Here is a 22,181-nt window from a genome sequence, read left to right as displayed (position 1 = left end):
GAGAAATACACATTAACAAGGAATTTAACAGACATCTATTGTTTAAAATAAAATTCTAGATCAGTTTAAGCTTTTCTTTTAAATGTTTGTGAGGCATTACATTCCAATGAAATAAAATAGTAATCATTCATTACTTTATGTGAGTTTAAAAGCAGTGTAATTAAACTAATATACCTTGTTTCAGTTGTCCTTGGGACAAAGGATCATTCCTTTCTGCTTTTCCCAAATTCTGATGGCAGCCTTGAGGTGTTAAAATATAAAATAGAATTAGGTTGGATATATTGAATACCATAGTATCTTGTAAGCAAATAAGCTACAACTTAGAACATGATCAGCATGAAGTAAAAGCAATACAATAACACATCATTGGAAAATTGAGCTCTTTATGCCTGCTGCTACCTGGTTATTATTTGTGCTGGTCAATTCTCAGCACAGAGTTGGTACTGACTTGATAGTGTATGTGGCACTGGTTTTGTGGTTCAATCACCGTGGTAACACAATGTGCCATCACAAATCACAAATAATTACAGTCAGTACTTCTAGAATGTCAGAATGCTGTTGACTGACTTTAGCTTCGGGACTAAAAGAGTGCTAATGCTGAGCTGGTCTGCAAACTCCACTCTAGGATTACAGTCTCCATTGTGCAACTGGGTTCTAGACTTCACTGAACATCAGACACTAGAGACACTCCACAACAGGTTATACCACTCCATCAATCTGAGCCTGGAGCCTGTATATCCTGCCTACCCATAACTGTCCCTAAACATCTTAGCATTTGGATCAAGTGATGAGAGAGCCTACTGTGAGGTGAGACAGCTAGACAAAAAGTTACAAGTATCACACACCCCTCTACTCATCAGCAGCACTACAGTGAGTGCTGAAGACCTCCCAGTCTATCTCTGGAATAACCGTCCTGCCACGACACAGAATGAAAAGCTGTACTGACTGAGAACAGCTCTAACCACTACTCTGTCCATCATACACTGTAAAAAGTTATATGGATAAATATATAAAAATCCATTTTCATTACTGGCACTGAGGATTGGTTTAACAATAAATAATTGGACTTATACACAGGGGCCATCATGGTCTGATGATGGGGAACTGGTCTTGTGACCGGAGGGTTGTGGGTTTGATTCCCAGGCCTGAGGCCAAGACTGAGGTACCCTTGAGCAAGGCACCTAACCCCAATCCCAACAAGAGATTATAGTTTTCTGGCCATAGTAGTGGACCACTCTGACTAGCACAGAGTCTTATTAGACACAGATGTGTGTAAAAACCCTAACAACACTCATAGCAGTACCACCATGTGGCTCCGCTGTGCTGAGAAGGATTCACTGACCAAATATATGCACTGCAATGGTCCTGTGTTCGGTAACTGAGTTGTGTAGTGGAGCGTTAAGGTAGGTGATCATTATAAAATGAGCAGTGACTGCAGGTTCAAAGAAATTGTATTGAGTAAACTAGTAAGCCAGTCTATATTCAAAAACAGATGCCAATAAGATTAAATTAATATTATTTTGTATACCGCTCAGAAAAATAAAGGGAACACTTATACAACACAATGTGACTCCAAGTCAACCACACTTCTTTTAAACCAATCTGTTCAGTTAGGAAGCAACACTGATCGTGAATCAATTTCACCTGCTGTTGTGCAAATGGAACTGAAAACAGGTAGAAATGAGAGGCAAATATCAAGACACCCCCCATAAAGGAGGTTCTGCAGGTGGAGACCACAGACCTTTTCTCTGTTCTCATCCTTTCTGGCTGATGTTTTGGTCACTTTGGCATTTTGTCAGTTCTCTCACCATAGAGGTAGTAGCATGATGTGGTGTCTACAATCCACAGAAGTTGCTCAGGTAGTGCAGATCATCCAGGATGGCACATCAATGTGAGCTGTGGCAAGAAGGTTTGCTGTGTCTGACAGCAGTGTCCAGAGCATGGAGCAGATACCAGGAGACAGGCCAGTACACCAGGAGACATGGAGGGGGCCTTAGAAGGGCAACAACCCAGCAGCAGGACCACTAACTCCTCCTTTGTGCAAGGAGGAACAGGAGGAGCAGTGCCAGAGCCCTGCAAAATGACCTCCAACAGGCCACTAATATCCATGTTTCTGTTCAAACTGTCAGAAACAGACACCATGAGGGAGGTATGAGGGCCTGATGTCCACAAGTGGGGCTTGTGCTTACAGCCCAACACCGTGCAGGGAGATTGGCATTTACCAGAGAACACCAAGATTCGAAGATTCACCGTTGGTGTCCTGTGCTCTTCACGGATGAGAGCAGATTCACAATGAGCACGTGACAGATGTGACACAGTCTGGAGACACCATGGAGAATGTTCTGCTGTCTGCAACGTCCTTCAGCATGACTGGTTTGGCAGTGGGTCAGGAATGGTGTGGGGAGGCATTTATTTGGAGGGCCGCACAAATGCTGCGGCCATTTTTCTCTGGTCGCACTGTCTAAGCGAAATCAGTGGTCGCAAACGCGTGGTAAAAAAAATCACTGTTTTCATCGGTTTGTAGGAGGTACTTCCCAGAGTTTTCCTAATATGACATAACTGAATGTCCACTTTCTCTCATCCCGTTAGAAGAATTCGCATTTTGCGCTTCTGTTTCTTTTTGACCCTGCTTGAATTTTAATTTCACGTTTGGACCATTCAAAAACATTGTGGAACTGTTCAAAAGATATTAATAGATAAGCAGACCGTTACATTATATTCTTCTTTATTGTTTCCTGAAGTTTTATCCCAGTCTGTACAGTTTAAGGTAGTTTTTTAAGGGTCCCAAGACAACGTGTTGGCCCGATGAACCATGATAACAGCGGGCACGGCCACATGCTAAAACTAGCGCACATTTCTTGATCACAAGATTTCCTTTCGTTTTAGGTTAATTGCATTTAAAAATAGGGCCAATTTAAATGTGAATATCTTTGGACTGACTTGATCAAATCTGACAATTGAGCTATGGACTGGCCTGCCTGTTCCCAGACCTGAATCTAATCGAGCACATTTGGGACATCATGTCTCATTCCATCCACCAACGCCATGTTGCACTACTGACTGTCCAGGAGTTGACTGACACTTTAATCCAGGTCTGAGAGGAGATTCCTCAGGAGAACATCTGCCGTCTCATCAGGAGCATGTCCAGGTGTTGTAGGGAGGTCATACAGGTACGTGGAGTCCACAAACACTACTGAACCTCATTTTAATTTGTCTTGAGGAATTTCCACTGAAGTTGGATCAGCTTGTCATTTGATTTTCCACTATGATTTTGAGTATAATTGCAAATCCAGACCTCCATGGGATAATTTTGATTTACATTTATCATTTTTTGTTATTTTGTTCCCAATGCATTCCACTATGTAATAAATAAAGATTTTCAACTGGAATATTTTATTCATTGAGATCTAGGATGTGCTCCCTTTATTTTTTGAGCAGTATACTTACAAAATAAACTACATACACAAAGGCCAAAACTCAGCTTACTGTGGTCTATTTTAACAATATGTTAACAAGTTAAAATTAAGTGCTTTTACCCCCCATGTTCAAATCAAAATGCAGTACTACAACCATCCTTAGAATTCTTACCTGAAGGTTCCTGATTTGTAGAAATTGCCTCTTCATTTTGTTCAGCATCACTAGACACATCTACTTCATCTAGCAAAATGACAACCATCATTTAGTAGATTACATAAACATGAGAATGTGTAACAATAGCTAAGGATACAAAAAACAAGACTGATCGGGTTAATTTATATCACTTACCCATGGGGTCAATCACGATATCATCCAGCTTAAGTCCATGAACCTCCTTCAGCTTCCCTTTCTCCATGGCAAGGAGAAGCTTACTCATTTTTGCCAACTGCAATGTGCTTTCTGGAAGACGATAGAAGTCCCGATGCACTCTGATATCATGGCCCATGAAGCTTGCCAGTTGATCCATCTCATGCTCCTTCAAATTTAAAACCGCTGACAATGTGGCAACTTGCTTACGCAACTGTGTAGAAGAAATGGCATCTGGATTTTTAGTGCCACTAGCGTTGGCATATTCTCGAATGCAGTCAGCCCCCCGATAACTTGTCAAAGCATTTGGCCGTGCAAAAAGGAAGCCATTCTCGGCAGGTACAAACTCTTGTCTCATTCTGATGAGAGCATCCAAAGAACTGACCATGTCAGGTGTCAGTAGAACTGGCACTTTTCTACCTCGCTTACCGCGAATTTCAACTCTTTCAAAATGGCTACAGAGTTTCTTTTCAAACTCACTAAGACCCAGGGCAATATCTTGCTGCAACTGCGTCTTCACTCGAGAGATATAATTTTTAAGTGGCATCTTAGAAACTTCACCCTCTCTCCTTCTGTTAAACAGAATGACCTGACTTAATGTCAGTTTGCAAAGAGTTGCATATCTTTTTGCATTGGGCTCTGCAAGCAAGGTACTCTTGGCATTCCTCTGCTCATTAGTTAAAAATGTGTGCAAATTCTTCACATCCTCAGTAAAGGGCAACACTTGGGGCTTGTTCCATTTGGCCTCAGTAAGAGTATTCAGTGCTGAAGATGAAACTACCTCATTCCATCTGGCTTCGTAGAGTCTTCTAAAGCTTTGGGCACTCTTTGCTGCCTGCTCTTGCCCAGAAATTAGTGCACTGCATTCTACACAAGAAGAAATTCTCATCAAGCTGTTGCCCAGCTTTAATGCCAATGAGGGTATTTTGTATGTATTTCCATGCTCATCATACCCTGCCACAGCTCTTACAGCTGCAATTACATGTGGAAAATTTGATGGTTTAATGAAGTCCTCCATGCATGATAGAGGAGTCAACTGTTTTGCTTTTAAAAGAAGTCGTGCAATCTCTCTCATTTTTTGTCTGATGTACTCATTTTTCCCTGGATTTGATTTTAGTCTATTGTACATTTGCTCTCCAAAAAGTATTATATACTTGTCTTGTCTCACAGCTGCTGAGATCTCATCCTGGGACATTTCACACACAATCTTCCAAAGACCTTCACTGACTTCAGAGGGGCATTGAAAACAGCTCTGAGACGCAACTCTTTTTCTCCCAGTTTTAGCAACTTGTTCTGGTTTCTGTGGGCAGATTTTTACATGTCTCCACAGTGATTTCCTGGAGTACAGACCGTGACAATGTGAACAATGTGTAAAATCTTGTGGATGTTTTAAGGTTTTGGGGCGGTTACATGCAACAATCTCTCCACTCCCCTTCTGCATGACCATGGCATTATGAGAGAAATTTCCTCTGTTTGTCAAGTGTCGTAATCTCACTCTTCTCTCTTTAGAATTTTTTGGGAAGCTAAAAGCCTTTGCCACTTCTGATTCATTGCTGTGTACAAACTCTAAGTGTCTGGAAATTTTAGAGTATGGCTTTTCACAGAAGTAACAAAACTGCTTTTTGTTATATCGCCAACTATTTTTAGAATTTGGCATTGATGCGACATATGTAGACTCATCATGAGCTGTGGATGATCTGCCAACGTTTTCATAGGATTCCTGTTCTAGTTGAGATTTAGGAAAGCTGATAATTTTCTTTTTGGGATAGGGCTTTGGAGAAGTGCTGTATTGCTTGCTGGAGAAGCTGCTCTCTGTGGAGCTATCACTTGTATCAGGTACATAGTCCACATCATCATAGTCAGTGTTGTCAGAACAATCCATGTCACTCGAAACCTATAAATAATTAAAAATGAAAATACTTGGATTTTAGTCACCAAAGCACCACATAACATTACATTTATTTTAGAACACAATAATGCAGTAAAATGTATATTTGGTAGCTATATAGTTTGTAAGAAAATACAGAAAACGGTTTTTTATGTAATTCAGTGATCGTTAACTGACTAAAGGACTCATACTGTTAATTATACCTGTATTACAATTGAACTGATTTACAAAGTACCTCTTCATTGTCTTCAATTGTCTTCTGTTTTGAGATAGAAATTGATGGGTTGTAACGTGATATTTTTGCCTGTGAAGGCTTAAATTCATCCAATACCTGTAGAAAAATGTACAAAAAATAATTAAATTGGCTTACCACATCTTTACATGTTAATCATTGGACTGAAGTTAGAAATAAGTCTAAACAAATTCGATAAATTCCATTGATTACTGCCAGAATTGAAAGTTCATTTCACATTATCCATGTAGTTTATTTGCACTAAAGGTCACTTAAGTATAAGAAAAATTGTATTTTGGAGGGGAAATGGCTAGTTACAAGAAAGTACGAGCACATCATGATTTCAGTGAGTTTGCCCTGGACCTAATAAAGGCTTATAACCCATAATGTAACTTGATTGTAAGGGTAACTTGATTGTAAGGAAAGGAAATAGGCAAAAAGCTAGATGAATACCAATTCTTAAGTATACAATAGTAAGGCAAAACCTCCAACTGACAAAATCAGGACGTTGATACACAGACTATCCATTCTGAAGTGGTGTAAAGTTAGGACGAAGGCCAAACACCTATTCTTAAGTATACAACAGTAAGACAAAATCTCCAACTGACAAAATCAGGACGTTGATACACAGAATGTTTATTCTGGAGTGGAGTAAAGTTAGGACACAAAGCTCTTTCTTAATTCGCAATGGTAAAAGAAACTCCAATGGACACATTCAGGACATTATTACTCACAATATCATGCGGAGGTGTACAGTTAGACCAAAACCCACACACTAGCAATTAGTGTTGTCAAAAAAATCGATATATCGATATGTATCGATACTGAACATTCTGAAACGGTACAATACTCGTTTCTCTTAAGTATCGATTCTTTTTACATAAAATGCGCTTTCGTTTGACCCACCCAAGCTGCCGTAATGCACAGGACAGTTTGTAATGCTAAAATGGCAGCTAAAGCAAACGCAGTGCTGTTGGATTCGAAGCAGATATAGATGGAAAACCGAAGGACATGAACAAACCAGTTTGCAAGCGGTGCTTTTGGAACATTTCAACGAAGGGCGCTAAAGCCTGGTTGAGTGACCACAGCGCTCGACTCCGCCCACCTCGCGTGAACGAGCGGTGGAGGCGTTTATACTTTCCGCTTTGCAGTGTTGTCCGAAACTATATGTGGTAGTATAAAATAAACACCCCTCAACAAAAGGGGAATTAGCATTTTAATGCTGCTTTGTGTTTCAGGTTTGAAAAGTGCTGGAATGTAGGCTAAAGTACTTGAAATGCTTGATATTGTAACTACTTCATTTCACAACAAATAGCTGTCTGACTGAACAGTGTGTATTACGTTAACAAATACGAGCCTCTTGTAATTCCAGGACGAAACATGAGAGAACGTGAAGACGTTAATCATGTTGGTGTTTAACTTTGATCATTGTATGTTCAGCGTTTGGTCCTTTCAATTAGATTTGTTTCGAGTTGTTTCGCAGATCATCCTATGTTTGGTTTTGTACTCTTTATTGAGTCAACGCGTTATTGTTTCCTGATGGTTCGTTAGTGAAGTTAGTTGATTTCGCCAGGTCTGTTTTGCGTTAGTCCGGTTTATTGTATTGTCCTTTTTGAATGCGTTTGTTTGTTTACTGTTTGTGTAATAACTCGTTCGTATTTTTGTATTCCTTGTCGTGTCTGAGAGGTGTTAGTTAACTAGTCTGTGTACTACTGTTCACTCAAGGAGTTTTACCATTGCATTCGCAGTATTTCGTTGTCTGAAGCTCCGAGTGTTAATGTAAATGAAATGCCTCGCCGTTCAAGAGCGATTCGAGCCGATCAGGTTAGGAGACGGGAGGAAACTCCTACCAATAAATCTGACTCTCAGCAGCATCTGTGTCCTTCTCCTAGTTCTTGCACGTTACATCCACCTTATAAAGGTGTATGAACCCTGCAAACATGGCGTTGTTCATTGCGCTGAAGCGCGGCACGCCCAAAGTTACAAAATTCGAGAGGTGCACGACCTCGCGTGCGCCGCGCTTCAGCGCGATGAACAAAGTTATGTTTGCAGGCAGTGTTGCCAGGTTCGCGGTTTTCATGCCAAATTGGGCTTGTTTGAAACTCCTTCCGCGGGTAAAAATTCTGGGGTCGCGGGGTGCGGTTTTTTGGGCTACTTTTGAGTTGGGCCACCGCGGGAGTTACAAGCGATATAATACTTAAATAGTGTCAATTTTAACCGCCCCGCTCAACAACTTACACTTCGCCAACCCCCCCGCTCAACAAATTACACTGACTTTGGGCTGGATATTTTTGTAGGACCTGGCAACCCTGTTTGCAGGGTTCATACACCTTGTGGAATTCAAACACTTGTATGTCACTTTCAAGATCCATTTCAATATTTCCCAGCACGAGCAAAGACACTTTGTCAGACGTTCAAAAGACGTCCACTGAAAAGCCAGAATGAAAGTTTTTGCGACGTCTTTTTTAAACGTCTTTTGACGTCTATTACTGTCGTTCAGTTTCAGTTTTTGCACGTTCACTGACATCCAATAAAGGTCCTAGTCAGACGTTCAGATAGAAAACTCGTCATAGATGTCCATGTTAAGTTAAGGTTAAGGTCCTAGTCACACTGTCAGATTTTGAACCAGTTTTGAACGTCCACCAGACATGCAAAATGGGTCTGGACTGACCGACGTGATACAGACATGATTTTAACGTCTTTCTGACGTTGGATGTTTGTTGGGATAAGTTAAGTTAAATATTTATACATATACTCGAAATTATTCGCTTTTTTTACCACATTATTTAATGGTGGTTTATTTTCAAAACGCCCAATCTTAACGTCTTCACGTTATCTCATGTTTCGTCCTGGAATTACAAGAGGCTCGTATTTGTTAACGTCATACAAGAGAACTGATCAGTCAGACACCTATTTGTTGTGAAATGTAGTTACAATTTCAAGCATTTTCAAACACAAAGCAACATTCATTTGTTTGTTTAGAAAAAAATAAAAAGGCTTTAAAACGAAAATTAGCACAGTATCTGACTTTGGTATCGAAAATGGTATCGAATTTCAATATTTTTTTAAGTATCGTATCGAAGTTGTAATTCTTAGTATCGTGACAAGCCTACTAGCAATACATTTACAAAACTATGACAAAAACTGCACTGGACAAAATCGAAATGTTACAGACTGACCATTTTGTAGAGGAGTAAAGATAGGACATTGCACTTTTACAACTATTTGTAATTTACAATGGTAAAAGACATTTGCAATCTTCAAAGGATAAAAAAATGAAGTCACTACATAACCTGTTCATTCTGTAGTGGACTAAAGTAAGAAGTTATTCTAAACAAGTACAAGCATGTTGTGATGTTCAGTGAGTTTGGACTGGACCTAACAATGTTGTTGTACTTTTTTCTTCTACTTTTAAAGATCTCTAAACCCATCATCAAGCCATCAATTAATGACTGAATGCAAAGATCATATTAACTTCTCTATGCAGTTTCTTACACTATAACGAAATGGGTAACTGGATTGTAAGAAAAAGATATGGGAATAAGCTAACATTACATTATGTTAATATTGTCAAGACAAAGCAATTTAGAATAGATAATGAATGCGTAACTTACCAACTCGGAGGCTTTGCGAGTCTGATCATTCGCAGTTTGGTCAAGGCTGTATTTCCTCTTGCCGTGAGATGTAGTTGGCGCAGAACTGCTTTCATTTATTATCTGTGGACACATTTACAAGAGATATATTTTTTTTCAGTACTGTGATACGTCCCAAAACTCTTTATTTTTAACATATGGATATCTGGAATCTTCAAATCACTAAACAACTGCAGTTTTCATTGAAATGAGAACCTAATTATCAATGTTTGCTTCTACATTTACAATGGACAAAATCAATACATTGTTACACACACTATTCTGAAGTTGTACAAAGTTAGGACGAGTGAAACACCAATTCTTAAATATACAATAGTAAGACAAAACTGCCAACTGACAAAATCAGGACGTTGATACACAGACTATCCATTCTGAAGTGGTGTAAAGTTAGGACGAAGGCCAAACACCTATTCTTAAGTATACAATAGTAAGACAAAACCTCCAACTGACAAAATCAGGACGTTGATACACAGAATGTCTATTCTGGAGTGGAGTAAAGTTAGGACACAAAGCTCTTTCTTAATTTCCAATGGTAAAAGAAACTCCAATGGACACATTCAGGACATTATTACTCACACTATTATGCAGAGGTGTACAGTTAGACTAAAACCCAAACTCTAGCAATACATTTACAAAACTATGACAAAAACTGAACTGGACAAAATCGAAATGTTACAGACTGACCATTTTGTAGAGGAGTAAAGATAGGACATTGCACTTTTACAACTATTTGTAATTTACAATGGTAAAAGACATTTGCAATCTTCAAAGGATAAAATCATGAAGTCACTACACAACGTGTTCATTATGTAGTGGACTGAAGTAAGAAGTTATTCTAAGCAAGTACAAGCATGTTGTGTTGTTCAGTGAGTTTGTACTGGACCTAACAATGTTGTTGTACTTTTTTCTTCAACTTTTAAAGATCTCTAAACCCATCATCAAGCCATCAATTAATGACTGAATGCAAAGATCATATTAACTTCCCTATGCAGTTTCTTACACTATAACGAAATGGGTAACTGGATTGTAAGAAAAAGATATGGGAATAAGCTAACATTACATTATGTTAATATTGTCAAGACAAAGCAATTTAGAATAGATAATGAATGCGTAACTTACCAACTCAGAGGCTTTGCGAGCCTGATCATTCGCAGTTGGGTCAAGGCTGTATTTCCCCTTGCCGTGAGATGTAGTTGGCACAGAACTGCTTTCATTTATTATCTGTGGACACATTTACAAGAGATATATTTTTTTTTCAGTACTGTGATACGTCCCAAAACTCTTTATTTTTAACATATGGATATCTGGAAGTCTTCAAATCACTAAACAACTGCAGTTTTCATTGAAATGAGAACCTAATTATCAATGTTTGCTTCTACATTTACAATGGACAAAATCAAGACATTGTTACACACACTATTCTGAAGTTGTACAAAGTTAGGACGAGTGAAACACCAATTCTTAAATATACAATAGTAAGACAAAACTGCCAACTGACAAAATCAGGACGTTGATACACAGACTATCCATTCTGAAGTGGTGTAAAGTTAGGACGAAGGCCAAACACCTATTCTTAAGTATACAATAGTAAGACAAAACCTCCAACTGACAAAATCAGGACGTTGATACACAGAATGTCTATTCTGGAGTGGAGTAAAGTTAGGACACAAAGCTCTTTCTTAATTTGCAATGGTAAAAGGAACTCCAATGGACACATTCAGGACATTATTACTCACACTATTATGCAGAGGTGTACAGTTAGACTAAAACCCAAACTCTAGCAATACATTTACAAAACTATGACAAAAACTGAACTGGACAAAATCGAAATGTTACACACTGACCATTTTGTAGAGGAGTAAAGATAGGACATTGCACTTTTACAACTATTTGTAATTTACAATGGTAAAAAACATTTGCAATCTTCAAAGGATAAAATCATGAAGTCACTACATAACCTGTTCATTCTGTAGTGGACTGAAGTAAGAAGTTATTCTAAACAAGTACAAGCATGTTGTGATGTTCAGTGAGTTTGGACTGGACCTAACAATGTTGTTGTACTTTTTTCTTCAACTTTTAAAGATCTCTAAACCCATCATCAAGCCATCAATTAATGACTGAATGCAAAGATCATATTAACTTCTCTATGCAGTTTCTTACACTATAATGAAATGGGTAACTGGATTGTAAGAAAAAGATATGGGAATAAGCTAACATTACATTATGTTAATATTGTCAAGACAAAGCAATTTAGAATAGATAATGAATGCGTAACTTACCAACTCAGAGGCTTTGCGAGCCTGATCATTCGCAGTTGGGTCAAGGCTGTATTTCCCCTTGCCGTGAGATGTAGTTGGCGCAGAACTGCTTTCATTTATTATCTGTGGACACATTTACAAGAGATATATTTTTTTTCAGTACTGTGATACGTCCCAAAACTCTTTATTTTTAACATATGGATATCTGGAATCTTCAAATCACTAAACAACTGCAGTTTTCATTGAAATGAGAACCTAATTATCAATGTTTGCTTCTACATTTACAATGGACAAAATCAAGACATTGTTACACACACTATTCTGAAGTTGTACAAAGTTAGGACGAGTGAAACACCAATTCTTAAATATACAATAGTAAGACAAAACTGCCAACTGACAAAATCAGGACGTTGATACACAGACTATCCATTCTGAAGTGGTGTAAAGTTAGGACGAAGGCCAAACACCTATTCTTAAGTATACAATAGTAAGACAAAACCTCCAACTGACAAAATCAGGACGTTGATACACAGAATGTCTATTCTGGAATGGAGTAAAGTTAGGACACAAAGCTCTTTCTTAATTTGCAATGGTAAAAGAAATTCCAATGGACACATTCAGGACATTATTACTCACACTATTATGCAGAGGTGTACAGTTAGACTAAAACCCAAACTCTAGCAATACATTTACAAAACTATGACAAAAACTGCACTGGACAAAATCGAAATGTTACACACTGACCATTTTGTAGAGGAGTAAAGATAGGACATTGCACTTTTACAACTATTTGTAATTTACAATGGTAAAAGACATTTGCAATCTTCAAAGGATAAAATCATGAAGTCACTACATAACCTGTTCATTCTGTAGTGGACTGAAGTAAGAAGTTATTCTAAGCAAGTACAAGCATGTTGTAATGTTCAGTGAGTTTGTACTGGACATAATGTTGTACTTTTTTCTTCAACTTTTAAAGATCTCTAAACCCATCATCAAGCCATCAATTAATGACTGAATGCAAAGATCATATTAACTTCTCTGTGCAGTTTCTTACACTATAATGAAATGGGTAACTGGATTGTAAGAAAAAGATATGGGAATAAGCTAACATTACATTATGTTAATATTGTCAAGACAAAGCAATTTAGAATAGATAATGAATGCGTAACTTACCAACTCAGAGGCTTTGCGAGCCTGATCATTCGCAGTTGGGTCAAGGCTGTATTTCCCCTTGCCGTGAGATGTAGTTGGCGCAGAACTGCTTTCATTTATTATCTGTGGACACATTTACAAGAGATATATTTTTTTTCAGTACTGTGATACGTCCCAAAACTCTTTATTTTTAACATATGGATATCTGGAATCTTCAAATCACTAAACAACTGCAGTTTTCATTGAAATGAGAACCTAATTATCAATGTTTGCTTCTACATTTACAATGGACAAAATCAAGACATTGTTACACACACTATTCTGAAGTTGTACAAAGTTAGGACGAGTGAAACACCAATTCTTAAATATACAATAGTAAGACAAAACTGCCAACTGACAAAATCAGGACGTTGATACACAGACTATCCATTCTGAAGTGGTGTAAAGTTAGGACGAAGGCCAAACACCTATTCTTAAGTATACAATAGTAAGACAAAACCTCCAACTGACAAAATCAGGACGTTGATACACAGAATGTCTATTCTGGAGTGGAGTAAAGTTAGGACACAAAGCTCTTTCTTAATTTGCAATGGTAAAAGAAATTCCAATGGACACATTCAGGACATTATTACTCACACTATTATGCAGAGGTGTACAGTTAGACTAAAACCCAAACTCTAGCAATACATTTACAAAACTATGACAAAAACTGCACTGGACAAAATCGAAATGTTACACACTGACCATTTTGTAGAGGAGTAAAGATAGGACATTGCACTTTTACAACTATTTGTAATTTACAATGGTAAAAGACATTTGCAATCTTCAAAGGATAAAATCATGAAGTCACTACATAACCTGTTCATTCTGTAGTGGACTGAAGTAAGAAGTTATTCTAAGCAAGTACAAGCATGTTGTAATGTTCAGTGAGTTTGTACTGGACATAATGTTGTACTTTTTTCTTCAACTTTTAAAGATCTCTAAACCCATCATCAAGCCATCAATTAATGACTGAATGCAAAGATCATATTAACTTCTCTGTGCAGTTTCTTACACTATAATGAAATGGGTAACTGGATTGTAAGAAAAAGATATGGGAATAAGCTAACATTACATTATGTTAATATTGTCAAGACAAAGCAATTTAGAATAGATAATGAATGCGTAACTTACCAACTCAGAGGCTTTGCGAGCCTGATCATTCGCAGTTGGGTCAAGGCTGTATTTCCCCTTGCCGTGAGATGTAGTTGGCACAGAACTGCTTTCATTTATTATCTGTGGACACATTTACAAGAGATATATTTTTTTTCAGTACTGTGATACGTCCCAAAACTCTTTATTTTTAACATATGGATATCTGGAAGTCTTCAAATCACTAAACAACTGCAGTTTTCATTGAAATGAGAACCTAATTATCAATGTTTGCTTCTACATTTACAATGGACAAAATCAAGACATTGTTACACACACTATTCTGAAGTTGTACAAAGTTAGGACGAGTGAAACACCAATTCTTAAATATACAATAGTAAGACAAAACTGCCAACTGACAAAATCAGGACGTTGATACACAGACTATCCATTCTGAAGTGGTGTAAAGTTAGGACGAAGGCCAAACACCTATTCTTAAGTATACAATAGTAAGACAAAACCTCCAACTGACAAAATCAGGACGTTGATACACAGAATGTCTATTCTGGAGTGGAGTAAAGTTAGGACACAAAGCTCTTTCTTAATTTGCAATGGTAAAAGGAACTCCAATGGACACATTCAGGACATTATTACTCACACTATTATGCAGAGGTGTACAGTTAGACCAAAACCTACACACTAGCAATACATTTACAAAACTATGACAAAAACTGCACTGGACAAAATCGAAATGTTACACACTGACCATTTTGTAGAGGAGTAAAGATAGGACATTGCACTTTTACAACTATTTGTAATTTACAATGGTAAAAGACATTTGCAATCTTCAAAGGATAAAAAAATGAAGTCACTACACAAGCTGTTCATTCTGTAGTGGACTGAGGTAAGAAGTTATTCTAAGCAAGTACAAGCATGTTGTAATGTTCAGTGAGTTTGTACTGGACATAATGTTGTTGTACTTTTTTCTTCAACTTTTAAAGATCTCTAAACCCATCATCAAGCCATCAATTAATGACTGAATGCAAAGATCATATTAACTTCCCTATGCAGTTTCTTACACTATAACGAAATGGGTAACTGGATTGTAAGAAAAAGATATGGGAATAAGCTAACATTACATTATGTTAATATTGTCAAGACAAAGCAATTTAGAATAGATAATGAATGCGTAACTTACAAACTCAGAGGCTTTGCGAGCCTGATCATTCGCAGTTGGGTCAAGGCTGTATTTCCCCTTGCCGTGAGATGTAGTTGGCACAGAACTGCTTTCATTTATTATCTGTGGACACATTTACAAGAGATATATTTTTTTTCAGTACTGTGATACGTCCCAAACTCTTTATTTTCAACATATGGATATCTGGAAGTCTTCAAATCACTAAACAACTGCAGTTTTCATTGAAATGAGAACCTAATTATCAATGTTTGCTTCTACATTTACAATGGACAAAATCAAGACATTGTTACACACACTATTCTGAAGTTGTACAAAGTTAGGACGAGTGAAACACCAATTCTTAAATATACAATAGTAAGACAAAACTGCCAACTGACAAAATCAGGACGTTGATACACAGACTATCCATTCTGAAGTGGTGTAAAGTTAGGACGAAGGCCAAACACCTATTCTTAAGTATACAATAGTAAGACAAAACCTCCAACTGACAAAATCAGGACGTTGATACACAGAATGTCTATTCTGGAGTGGAGTAAAGTTAGGACACAAAGCTCTTTCTTAATTTGCAATGGTAAAAGGAACTCCAATGGACACATTCAGGACATTATTACTCACACTATTATGCAGAGGTGTACAGTTAGACTAAAACCCAAACTCTAGCAATACATTTACAAAACTATGACAAAAACTGCACTGGACAAAATCGAAATGTTACACACTGACCATTTTGTAGAGGAGTAAAGATAGGACATTGCACTTTTACAACTATTTGTAATTTACAATGGTAAAAGACATTTGCAATCTTCAAAGGATAAAATCATGAAGTCACTACATAACCTGTTCATTCTGTAGTGGACTGAAGTAAGAAGTTATTCTAAGCAAGTACAAGCATGTTGTAATGTTCAGTGAGTTTGTACTGGACATAATGTTGTTGTACTTTTTTCTTCAACTTTTAAAGATCTCTAAACCCATCATCAAGCCATCAATTAATGACTGAATGCAAAGATCATATTAACTTCTCTGTGCAGTTTCTTACACTATAATGAAATGGGTAACTGGATTGTAAGAAAAAGATATGGGAATAAGCTAACATTACATTATGTTAATATTGTCAAGACAAAGCAATTTAGAATAGATAATGAATGCGTAACTTACCAACTCAGAGGCTTTGCGAGCCTGATCATTAGCAGTTGGGTCAAGGCTGTATTTCCCCTTGCCGTGAGATGTAGTTGGCACAGAACTGCTTTCATTTATTATCTGTGGACACATTTACAAGAGATATATTTTTTTTCAGTACTGTGATACGTCCCAAAACTCTTTATTTTTAACATATGGATATCTGGAAGTCTTCAAATCACTAAACAACTGCAGTTTTCATTGAAATGAGAACCTAATTATCAATGTTTGCTTCTACATTTACAATGGACAAAATCAAGACATTGTTACACACACTATTCTGAAGTTGTACAAAGTTAGGACGAGTGAAACACCAATTCTTAAATATACAATAGTAAGACAAAACTGCCAACTGACAAAATCAGGACGTTGATACACAGACTATCCATTCTGAAGTGGTGTAAAGTTAGGACGAAGGCCAAACACCTATTCTTAAGTATACAATAGTAAGACAAAACCTCCAACTGACAAAATCAGGACGTTGATACACAGAATGTCTATTCTGGAGTGGAGTAAAGTTAGGACACAAAGCTCTTTCTTAATTTGCAATGGTAAAAGAAATTCCAATGGACACATTCAGGACATTATTACTCACACTATTATGCAGAGGTGTACAGTTAGACTAAAACCCAAACTCTAGCAATACATTTACAAAACTATGACAAAAACTGAACTGGACAAAATCGAAATGTTACACACTGACCATTTTGTAGAGGAGTAAAGATAGGACATTGCACTTTTACAACTATTTGTAATTTACAATGGTAAAAAACATTTGCAATCTTCAAAGGATAAAATCATGAAGTCACTACATAACCTGTTCATTCTGTAGTGGACTGAAGTAAGAAGTTATTCTAAACAAGTACAAGCATGTTGTGATGTTCAGTGAGTTTGGACTGGACCTAACAATGTTGTTGTACTTTTTTCTTCAACTTTTAAAGATCTCTAAACCCATCATCAAGCCATCAATTAATGACTGAATGCAAAGATCATATTAACTTCTCTATGCAGTTTCTTACACTATAATGAAATGGGTAACTGGATTGTAAGAAAAAGATATGGGAATAAGCTAACATTACATTATGTTAATATTGTCAAGACAAAGCAATTTAGAATAGATAATGAATGCGTAACTTACCAACTCAGAGGCTTTGCGAGCCTGATCATTCGCAGTTGGGTCAAGGCTGTATTTCCCCTTGCCGTGAGATGTAGTTGGCGCAGAACTGCTTTCATTTATTATCTGTGGACACATTTACAAGAGATATATTTTTTTTCAGTACTGTGATACGTCCCAAAACTCTTTATTTTTAACATATGGATATCTGGAATCTTCAAATCACTAAACAACTGCAGTTTTCATTGAAATGAGAACCTAATTATCAATGTTTGCTTCTACATTTACAATGGACAAAATCAAGACATTGTTACACACACTATTCTGAAGTTGTACAAAGTTAGGACGAGTGAAACACCAATTCTTAAATATACAATAGTAAGACAAAACTGCCAACTGACAAAATCAGGACGTTGATACACAGACTATCCATTCTGAAGTGGTGTAAAGTTAGGACGAAGGCCAAACACCTATTCTTAAGTATACAATAGTAAGACAAAACCTCCAACTGACAAAATCAGGACGTTGATACACAGAATGTCTATTCTGGAGTGGAGTAAAGTTAGGACACAAAGCTCTTTCTTAATTTGCAATGGTAAAAGAAATTCCAATGGACACATTCAGGACATTATTACTCACACTATTATGCAGAGGTGTACAGTTAGACTAAAACCCAAACTCTAGCAATACATTTACAAAACTATGACAAAAACTGCACTGGACAAAATCGAAATGTTACACACTGACCATTTTGTAGAGGAGTAAAGATAGGACATTGCACTTTTACAACTATTTGTAATTTACAATGGTAAAAGACATTTGCAATCTTCAAAGGATAAAATCATGAAGTCACTACATAACCTGTTCATTCTGTAGTGGACTGAAGTAAGAAGTTATTCTAAGCAAGTACAAGCATGTTGTAATGTTCAGTGAGTTTGTACTGGACATAATGTTGTACTTTTTTCTTCAACTTTTAAAGATCTCTAAACCCATCATCAAGCCATCAATTAATGACTGAATGCAAAGATCATATTAACTTCTCTGTGCAGTTTCTTACACTATAATGAAATGGGTAACTGGATTGTAAGAAAAAGATATGGGAATAAGCTAACATTACATTATGTTAATATTGTCAAGACAAAGCAATTTAGAATAGATAATGAATGCGTAACTTACCAACTCAGAGGCTTTGCGAGCCTGATCATTCGCAGTTGGGTCAAGGCTGTATTTCCCCTTGCCGTGAGATGTAGTTGGCACAGAACTGCTTTCATTTATTATCTGTGGACACATTTACAAGAGATATATTTTTTTTCAGTACTGTGATACGTCCCAAAACTCTTTATTTTTAACATATGGATATCTGGAAGTCTTCAAATCACTAAACAACTGCAGTTTTCATTGAAATGAGAACCTAATTATCAATGTTTGCTTCTACATTTACAATGGACAAAATCAAGACATTGTTACACACACTATTCTGAAGTTGTACAAAGTTAGGACGAGTGAAACACCAATTCTTAAATATACAATAGTAAGACAAAACTGCCAACTGACAAAATCAGGACGTTGATACACAGACTATCCATTCTGAAGTGGTGTAAAGTTAGGACGAAGGCCAAACACCTATTCTTAAGTATACAATAGTAAGACAAAACCTCCAACTGACAAAATCAGGACGTTGATACACAGAATGTCTATTCTGGAGTGGAGTAAAGTTAGGACACAAAGCTCTTTCTTAATTTGCAATGGTAAAAGGAACTCCAATGGACACATTCAGGACATTATTACTCACACTATTATGCAGAGGTGTACAGTTAGACCAAAACCTACACACTAGCAATACATTTACAAAACTATGACAAAAACTGCACTGGACAAAATCGAAATGTTACACACTGACCATTTTGTAGAGGAGTAAAGATAGGACATTGCACTTTTACAACTATTTGTAATTTACAATGGTAAAAGACATTTGCAATCTTCAAAGGATAAAAAAATGAAGTCACTACACAAGCTGTTCATTCTGTAGTGGACTGAGGTAAGAAGTTATTCTAAGCAAGTACAAGCATGTTGTAATGTTCAGTGAGTTTGTACTGGACATAATGTTGTTGTACTTTTTTCTTCAACTTTTAAAGATCTCTAAACCCATCATCAAGCCATCAATTAATGACTGAATGCAAAGATCATATTAACTTCCCTATGCAGTTTCTTACACTATAACGAAATGGGTAACTGGATTGTAAGAAAAAGATATGGGAATAAGCTAACATTACATTATGTTAATATTGTCAAGACAAAGCAATTTAGAATAGATAATGAATGCGTAACTTACAAACTCAGAGGCTTTGCGAGCCTGATCATTCGCAGTTGGGTCAAGGCTGTATTTCCCCTTGCCGTGAGATGTAGTTGGCACAGAACTGCTTTCATTTATTATCTGTGGACACATTTACAAGAGATATATTTTTTTTCAGTACTGTGATACGTCCCAAACTCTTTATTTTCAACATATGGATATCTGGAAGTCTTCAAATCACTAAACAACTGCAGTTTTCATTGAAATGAGAACCTAATTATCAATGTTTGCTTCTACATTTACAATGGACAAAATCAAGACATTGTTACACACACTATTCTGAAGTTGTACAAAGTTAGGACGAGTGAAACACCAATTCTTAAATATACAATAGTAAGACAAAACTGCCAACTGACAAAATCAGGACGTTGATACACAGACTATCCATTCTGAAGTGGTGTAAAGTTAGGACGAAGGCCAAACACCTATTCTTAAGTATACAATAGTAAGACAAAACCTCCAACTGACAAAATCAGGACGTTGATACACAGAATGTCTATTCTGGAGTGGAGTAAAGTTAGGACACAAAGCTCTTTCTTAATTTGCAATGGTAAAAGAAATTCCAATGGACACATTCAGGACATTATTACTCACACTATTATGCAGAGGTGTACAGTTAGACTAAAACCCAAACTCTAGCAATACATTTACAAAACTATGACAAAAACTGCACTGGACAAAATCGAAATGTTACACACTGACCATTTTGTAGAGGAGTAAAGATAGGACATTGCACTTTTACAACTATTTGTAATTTACAATGGTAAAAGACATTTGCAATCTTCAAAGGATAAAATCATGAAGTCACTACATAACCTGTTCATTCTGTAGTGGACTGAAGTAAGAAGTTATTCTAAGCAAGTACAAGCATGTTGTAATGTTCAGTGAGTTTGTACTGGACATAATGTTGTTGTACTTTTTTCTTCAACTTTTAAAGATCTCTAAACCCATCATCAAGCCATCAATTAATGACTGAATGCAAAGATCATATTAACTTCTCTGTGCAGTTTCTTACACTATAATGAAATGGGTAACTGGATTGTAAGAAAAAGATATGGGAATAAGCTAACATTACATTATGTTAATATTGTCAAGACAAAGCAATTTAGAATAGATAATGAATGCGTAACTTACCAACTCAGAGGCTTTGCGAGCCTGATCATTCGCAGTTGGGTCAAGGCTGTATTTCCCCTTGCCGTGAGATGTAGTTGGCACAGAACTGCTTTCATTTATTATCTGTGGACACATTTACAAGAGATATATTTTTTTTTCAGTACTGTGATACGTCCCAAAACTCTTTATTTTTAACATATGGATATCTGGAAGTCTTCAAATCACTAAACAACTGCAGTTTTCATTGAAATGAGAACCTAATTATCAATGTTTGCTTCTACATTTACAATGGACAAAATCAAGACATTGTTACACACACTATTCTGAAGTTGTACAAAGTTAGGACGAGTGAAACACCAATTCTTAAATATACAATAGTAAGACAAAACTGCCAACTGACAAAATCAGGACGTTGATACACAGACTATCCATTCTGAAGTGGTGTAAAGTTAGGACGAAGGCCAAACACCTATTCTTAAGTATACAATAGTAAGACAAAACCTCCAACTGACAAAATCAGGACGTTGATACACAGAATGTCTATTCTGGAGTGGAGTAAAGTTAGGACACAAAGCTCTTTCTTAATTTGCAATGGTAAAAGGAACTCCAATGGACACATTCAGGACATTATTACTCACACTATTATGCAGAGGTGTACAGTTAGACTAAAACCCAAACTCTAGCAATACATTTACAAAACTATGACAAAAACTGAACTGGACAAAATCGAAATGTTACACACTGACCATTTTGTAGAGGAGTAAAGATAGGACATTGCACTTTTACAACTATTTGTAATTTACAATGGTAAAAAACATTTGCAATCTTCAAAGGATAAAATCATGAAGTCACTACATAACCTGTTCATTCTGTAGTGGACTGAAGTAAGAAGTTATTCTAAACAAGTACAAGCATGTTGTGATGTTCAGTGAGTTTGGACTGGACCTAACAATGTTGTTGTACTTTTTTCTTCAACTTTTAAAGATCTCTAAACCCATCATCAAGCCATCAATTAATGACTGAATGCAAAGATCATATTAACTTCTCTATGCAGTTTCTTACACTATAATGAAATGGGTAACTGGATTGTAAGAAAAAGATATGGGAATAAGCTAACATTACATTATGTT

At 36.7% G+C, this 22,181-nt stretch overlaps 2 protein-coding genes across 3 annotated transcripts in view; one reads left to right on the top strand and one right to left on the bottom strand.

Annotated features, from left to right (window-relative positions):
* The window catches only part of fibcd1b (fibrinogen C domain containing 1b), a 143,352-nt gene that overhangs the window by 23,308 nt on the left and 97,863 nt on the right, over positions 1-22,181 (top strand). The window lies entirely within an intron of this gene.
* Positions 1-22,181, bottom strand: part of LOC143518327 (uncharacterized) — a 61,315-nt gene that overhangs the window by 2,748 nt on the left and 36,386 nt on the right. Inside the window, exons 7-12 of the mRNA XM_077010765.1 lie at positions 10,676-10,777; positions 9,518-9,619; positions 5,907-6,002; positions 3,766-5,677; positions 3,589-3,657; positions 175-240 (exon numbers count right to left, since the gene is read on the bottom strand). Of these exons, the coding sequence (XP_076866880.1) occupies positions 175-240; positions 3,589-3,657; positions 3,766-5,677; positions 5,907-6,002; positions 9,518-9,619; positions 10,676-10,777 (2,347 nt within the window). The remainder of the gene's footprint in view (positions 1-174; positions 241-3,588; positions 3,658-3,765; positions 5,678-5,906; positions 6,003-9,517; positions 9,620-10,675; positions 10,778-22,181) is intronic.

Source organism: Brachyhypopomus gauderio, chromosome 7 (assembly GCF_052324685.1).
Source record: "Brachyhypopomus gauderio isolate BG-103 chromosome 7, BGAUD_0.2, whole genome shotgun sequence".
Classification (NCBI taxonomy): domain Eukaryota; kingdom Metazoa; phylum Chordata; class Actinopteri; order Gymnotiformes; family Hypopomidae; genus Brachyhypopomus; species Brachyhypopomus gauderio.
Note: the sequence above shows the minus strand (reverse complement) of the source record. Positions and strands in the feature narration are given on the sequence as shown.